Source organism: Ptychodera flava, unplaced genomic scaffold, assembly GCF_041260155.1.
Source record: "Ptychodera flava strain L36383 unplaced genomic scaffold, AS_Pfla_20210202 Scaffold_28__1_contigs__length_4768798_pilon, whole genome shotgun sequence".
Classification (NCBI taxonomy): Eukaryota; Metazoa; Hemichordata; class Enteropneusta; family Ptychoderidae; genus Ptychodera; species Ptychodera flava.
The window spans coordinates 3,760,974-3,766,973 of NW_027248350.1; the positions used below are offsets into that span (position 1 = coordinate 3,760,974).

At 37.4% G+C, this 6,000-nt stretch overlaps 1 protein-coding gene across 2 annotated transcripts in view; it reads left to right on the forward strand.

The window, feature by feature from the left end:
• The window catches only part of LOC139127059 (sodium/potassium-transporting ATPase subunit alpha-3-like), a 59,161-nt gene extending 56,016 nt beyond the window's left edge, over positions 1 to 3,145 (forward strand). For both annotated transcript variants that reach the window (XM_070692981.1, XM_070692982.1), the window contains exon 20: positions 15 to 3,145. In XM_070692981.1, coding sequence (XP_070549082.1) covers positions 15 to 135 — 121 coding nt within the window. In that variant the 3' untranslated portion in view covers positions 136 to 3,145. The remainder of the gene's footprint in view (positions 1 to 14) is intronic.
• Positions 3,146 to 6,000: the final 2,855 nt, after the last annotated feature.

A 6,000-nucleotide genomic window follows, 5' to 3' on the forward strand; every position in this document is an offset into this window, starting at 1 on the left:
CATAACTCTTTTAGATTCCTGTGGTGGCTGGTTCCATTGCCGTTCAGTCTAGTCATCTTCATCTATGATGAGTGTCGCAGATACATCCTTAGACACAACCCAGGAGGCTTTGTAGAAAGAGAGACATATTACTAAAAGTGCACAGCGAGGGCGGGATTCGTTTATCCGAGCAGCAGAGAAAGCAACGAACAGATATCAACGCAGAAAAGCAAGCTGACGCTGACGGACTATACCATTTCAACATGTAGGAGGTGCTAGGTACTGATGTCTCTGCAACAGGTGTGCACATGAAGCGACACTTTGGGGCCCCCTTTCCTTTACTTTTTATGACTAAAAACAAATGGTTAATTCTTTGATTGTCGATCATCGCCACATTTCAGTGCTTTTCTCCCTGTATTCTAAGTGCAGGTGGCCAGCATCATCATGTGCCTATACCGGAACATACCATTTTACTGAGAATACAGGGGTGGAAACCATGGATTGGTAGAGGAGTATGCTTTTTTCTTGAGTGGTAAATTTTACATCATATGCAATGTAGTCCTATGTAGCCTTTGTCTAATCAGACAAATTTTATCATTTTCTTATTTAACATATGACATAAGTTACTAAAAAAATGGGGAAAAAAAAGAAAAATCTGTGAAAATATAAAAGAAAAAGAGTGAAACACAAAGAGACTTGGAAAGTATTTAAATGTTGATTTGTAGCAATTGTTGTATTGTTGTTGGCATTTCCTTGATGTATCAATTTCTTTGCGTCAATACATTATATGAGGTTAGTAGCATTACGATAGCAACAGTCTGTCTGTGTCATATATGGAGGAGAGGGGATGTGAGAGGAGGTACTTCAAGAGAAAAATGCATTCTGATCTTGTATGTATATCTTTCAGTGATCGTCACATGTCATTGGCTGTCTCTGGCTGTCACAAGCGTCAACAGTGACAGTTAAACATTTTCCTTTCTTCTCGTCTCCTCCCTACCCCCCCCCCCCTCCCTCAACAGGCACATTCTCTCCTCATACTAGAAACTGGGCATTTTATAAGAAACTGTTAAGATACAACATTCTTAACAGTTCAGCTGGCATAGGCCATCAACAAATTAAGACTAGTATTGTAGGGGAGAGAGTTTCAACATACAGGGTGATGCACTATGTAGCGTATTATCAGCCAACGTGTGTACCTCACTGCACTAAAGAGCTGTACAATGAAAGCAAAATAAATCTTAAAGCACTGTAAAAAAAAACGAAGTGAATAATTCTACGCTTTCTGCACTGACTGTTCTTTTTGTTTTTGTATGCCCTGAGTGCATTTTTAATGTGTTTATCGATAATACAGCTGTGATGTTGTAGCTTTTCGTAGATGATTTCATCCTGTTTATTTGCCTGTTCAATGCTTGGAGAATTTTAGATTTGCAGTACTCGCTCTATCACTCTCTGGTTGGAAATTTATGCTATGCTAATTTTGTCCAGACAGGAAACATCCAATAATTGCTCCTCTGTGACGGGGTGATTTGTCAGGTTTCTTTTTTGTTTTGTTTTTTGATGCCCAAAGCACTAAATACCTCCAGTGCCAAAAAAAAAATACTTTGTCCAGGACCGTATAATATCCGCTTTTCCGTTTTGACTTTCAAGATTAGGCAAATTTATGGAGATTCCCATTTCTTTCCCCAATGATTGCTAAACTTTTCAATGAACCCATTGTTTTACACGGTTGGACCCAGCCAACCGGTGTCAGCAAATATTAGAGGTTTGTCATTCAATGCGCCAAATCAGATGTATGGGGCTCTTTTATGGATGATGTAAATATGTAATTTGTACCCTTCAAGTTGTACATCATGATTGCTTTTAAAAGGAAATTAACTTTTTTTTGGTTCCTGTCAGAAAGAAAATGTTGTAGAAAGTTTTGCATATGCAAGGAAAAAAGAGGAAAATTAAAAAAAAAAACGAGCTAAACTGTAGAATTCACGACACTGCAATGAAAGAAATTCCAAGCAATATTGCAAATAAGACATTAAAGAAAAACCTGTCATGGATGTGTGCAAGTTTTACTCGTGTGTACTATTCACAAAAGTTCACTTTCTAATGTACATTGTATAACATTAACACTGATTTCTCTAGATGTAGGTGGCCATACAGGGGGGAAAAAATCAAGCCTGCCTCACAACTTTGGGTGGTTTTACTCGTTACCTTCTGTGCAGTTCATCAGTGTCTTGGCTTGTGTCATTTTGTAAGTTTGCTGTGATTTCATACCATGTTGAAATGCCATGTAATATAAATACTATCAAGCAAGTTCAGAGTGAAAAATAAAAGTGCTGATTTTTTTTTGCCTGTGTGGCCTCCTGAAAAAGTAAGTATAAACAAGATCTGTTCATAAATTGAAGATTTTAATATTTCTGTGAATTATTTAGAATTTAGTGTATACTTGTTGCCATTGCAACATGGTGTGATGGAAAACATAGGTCTTTCATGTAATAAGGAATTATTTTAGTTTGACTTTACTAAAAATTAGACAAAACGTGGTGGTGGTGATGTTCCTTTGTTTGTACTTTTCAAGGGATAGCCGTGTCCTCCCTTTGGCTTCTGTTTGCTTTTCACACACCCTTCAGGTCCCTCCTGTGCTACAAGTTGCCAGGTTATTCCGGAGCAAATCAGGGACAGCGCAACTTGTAAGAGAGGGGGGGAGTGTCACCGCAAAACTCTTTGTGCCCCCCCTCCCATTATGCCATACCCAGCCATGTGTGAAAACCTCTGCTGATGCCTGTATATTCGTATACAGAGCTACACATGCCCAGGTACCAGCATTTAGGAGGGCAGGCACACATATGATACACACGGCCTCTTCCGGCGGCCTTCATTCCCCCATTGCTTATCTTTTCGCATTATAAAAAGGCAAGAAATTATGAATTCCATTGGTGCAAATGATATTCAGGATGAATTTTACTTGATATGTTTTTTGTACAATTATTTACTGTTTTGTGTTGACCTCCATTTTCTACCAATGTCATATATTTTTTTCTTCCAATCAAGTGTTATGTTGATATTGTAGTTTTAAAAGCTTTTGAAATCTTCAGCCTTTTATGATTCAGCCCCCTGTAATTCTTACGATGTAGGTATTTTTTCCGTGAGTAACCAATAAAACATAGTGACCACATTTGGTGTCTTCTTTTTTCTGAGTGATGGAGAGACAGGGGGAGCACCAGGGTACCAGTGCAATTGTCCAGTGATATGTTCTGTAGGCATGTGTGTGTGTGTGTGGGGGGGGGGGTTATGGGTGGAGCCATGCTTAACCCTTTGAGTGCCAACGTCAATTTTTCACGCCTTTATAAAATATACCCAAGTCCATTTTTCTCAGACTTTTTGCCAAAATTTTGATAAAAACTAGCCAATGAAATATGATGTCAATTTGGGCCAAAATTATCAAAAAATGCCAGAAAAATTCATAAACAATTGGTCAAATTTATATTTGGCAGAAAAAGTTTGGTGGGAAAAATTACAGCACTCAAAGTGTTAATTAGAAATCAGCATGACAAACAAAAACCATGGCCTAATACTCTGTAATGTCCGGTGCATTTGTTAGAAAATGATTGTCCGCTTAGAGCCAATCTGAGGTGCACATTTTTCCTTCATTTATTAAATATAAATGCCTCTGGTTTATAAATCATTTTGTCCGATGGAAAATGTTTCAGCACAAAACCCCAATCCATCACGAACTGTAAAGGATTGAGGTGTTTATATCCAACACTGGACTTTAGATATCATCAACATAAAGTGGAGATGAATCAAAATGAAGTGTATCTTTTGATTTGTTTCACAGTTTAAAGTGCTCGATCAAAAAGTTCAGTTTTGAAAGAAGCAAGAAGTAAGTTGACATTTAAGCAATGCTTGTACCATTAGAGTAGGTTTTTAAAACTTCCAATAAACATCCATTAAAATATACAGTAAGCTACTTACTGAGTAATTACTGACCAATGTGTGATGGTGACTGATGAAAGTTTACACATGTCTGTCACAATCTACTTTGTATATTTAAATGTTGCAACTACGATGATGATGACGTGCATTTACATATCGCGCACGAAATACACGTACACTGACACCAAAAAACTCGCACAGACGCAGTTCAACGACTGTTTCCCTTAAAGGGACAAAGTCGGCCATTTTTTCATGAATTTTGTCTGATACAAGATACTGCTTATATTGTTTGAGATGTTGAAAGATCCTGAATGAATGGGCGACCATGCATATATTCGACCCTGGTTTTAAACAAATTAGATGAAACCATGGCGAAAATGAATGGTCATGACCATTAATTCACTTTTGTTCGGTAACACTATACATGCGATACCCCCAGATTTCAGCCCATATGTCAATACTGGTAAAACCATTGAATCAAATAGCTTAAAGTATTCACGAAATGGTAAAGGACGAGTATTTCTGACCATACGGAGAATACAACCCATAGCTTTTCTAGCTTGATCTGCTGAGGTAAGTACAGCCTTACTCCATACATTTCGACTTGAAATCATTAGACCAAGGTATTTGTAATAAGTTACAGTTTTCATTTGTTGTCCATTAAAAACCATTTTTCGCTCTTTTTCAGAACGCCCCCTCGCCTAAAAACAATGACTTGTGACTTGTTTAGGTTCACATTCATTTTCCACTTAGTGCAAAAGGACTCTAAAACTCGTAGTAATCTTTGTAATCCAACTGGGGTATCACTAAATATTGTTACATCGTCAGCATACAGTAATGAAAACAAATCATACAAATCTTGTGTCAGTTGTATACCCCCATGACCCGCATTTTCTAACATGGTATTCAATTCATTTATGAAAAGTGAAAACAAAAAGGGACTTAACATACATCCCTGTCGCACGCCAACAGAACAATGAAAGTAGTCTGTTCTCCCTTGTTGAGATTTTACACAGGATTTGAGCCTATGATATATCGACTTTAAAATGTTGAACATTTTACCCCGAACACCCTCGGAGCATAGTCTATATAGCAACAGATTGTGGTTTACAGAGTCAAAAGCCTTGCTAAAATCCACAAATCCACAATAAAAGCGCCCCCTTGGTCTACAAAGGTATTTTTGAATCATGACATGTAACGTGAAAATATTATCGATAGTGCTGTAACCACGTCTGAAACCAGTCTGACACTCTGTAATGCAGTCAATCATCTCAGCCCATTTGGTCAACCTCTGATTCAAAACAAAAGTGAAAATTTTACCAATCAAATCCGGAAGAGTTATGCCCCTGAAATTATTTGGGTCATGAAAACTACCTTTCTTATGTAGCGGGACGACAGACATGTGTAAACTTTCATCAGTCACCATCACACATTGGTCGTATGGGGCCATGTGACCTTGAACATAGTTTCGGCAACTGTATTCTGTTAAAGTTTCATATAAAGATAAAAACGTTCATGTAGAAGCTGTGGGAGCTTGAAGAATATTGTTAGGTTAGAGCGAAGAACCATATCTTACCTTATGAGGTGTTAAGAAAATTGTTCAATAAGGCCAAAAAAAAAAAAGAAATGTTTCTGGTCAGGCCTTTCTTTAAAAAATGGTGCGGCGACGCGGCTTTTTTTTTTTTTTCCCTCCTCCTCAAGGGAGGGAGCAGGGTCAGTTAAAGCGCCAAAGCTTAGCGGCTAATTTGCATAATCATTTGCATATCATTAATTTATATTTGCATATGGATGTAAGCTTGCACATGCATCCACACATACATGTACACTCACAACAAAATGCAATGGTAACACACAAGTGTGCAGTTTGAACATCATGGAAACTCTTTATTACACTGAAATAAATCATCACAGTATTGTAATTACAATTGCAATTAAAACAGAAGATTCAGATTGAAACTTTGAGAGCAAGAAATGGTTCGTCTGATTGGAGTTTCATTAATACATATATTGCTAATAAATTGTCAAAACTTGCCAACAAAGAGGAAAATTCACAAGTTTAAGCTTTACACAATTCAAATGCAATTGAGTTTTATA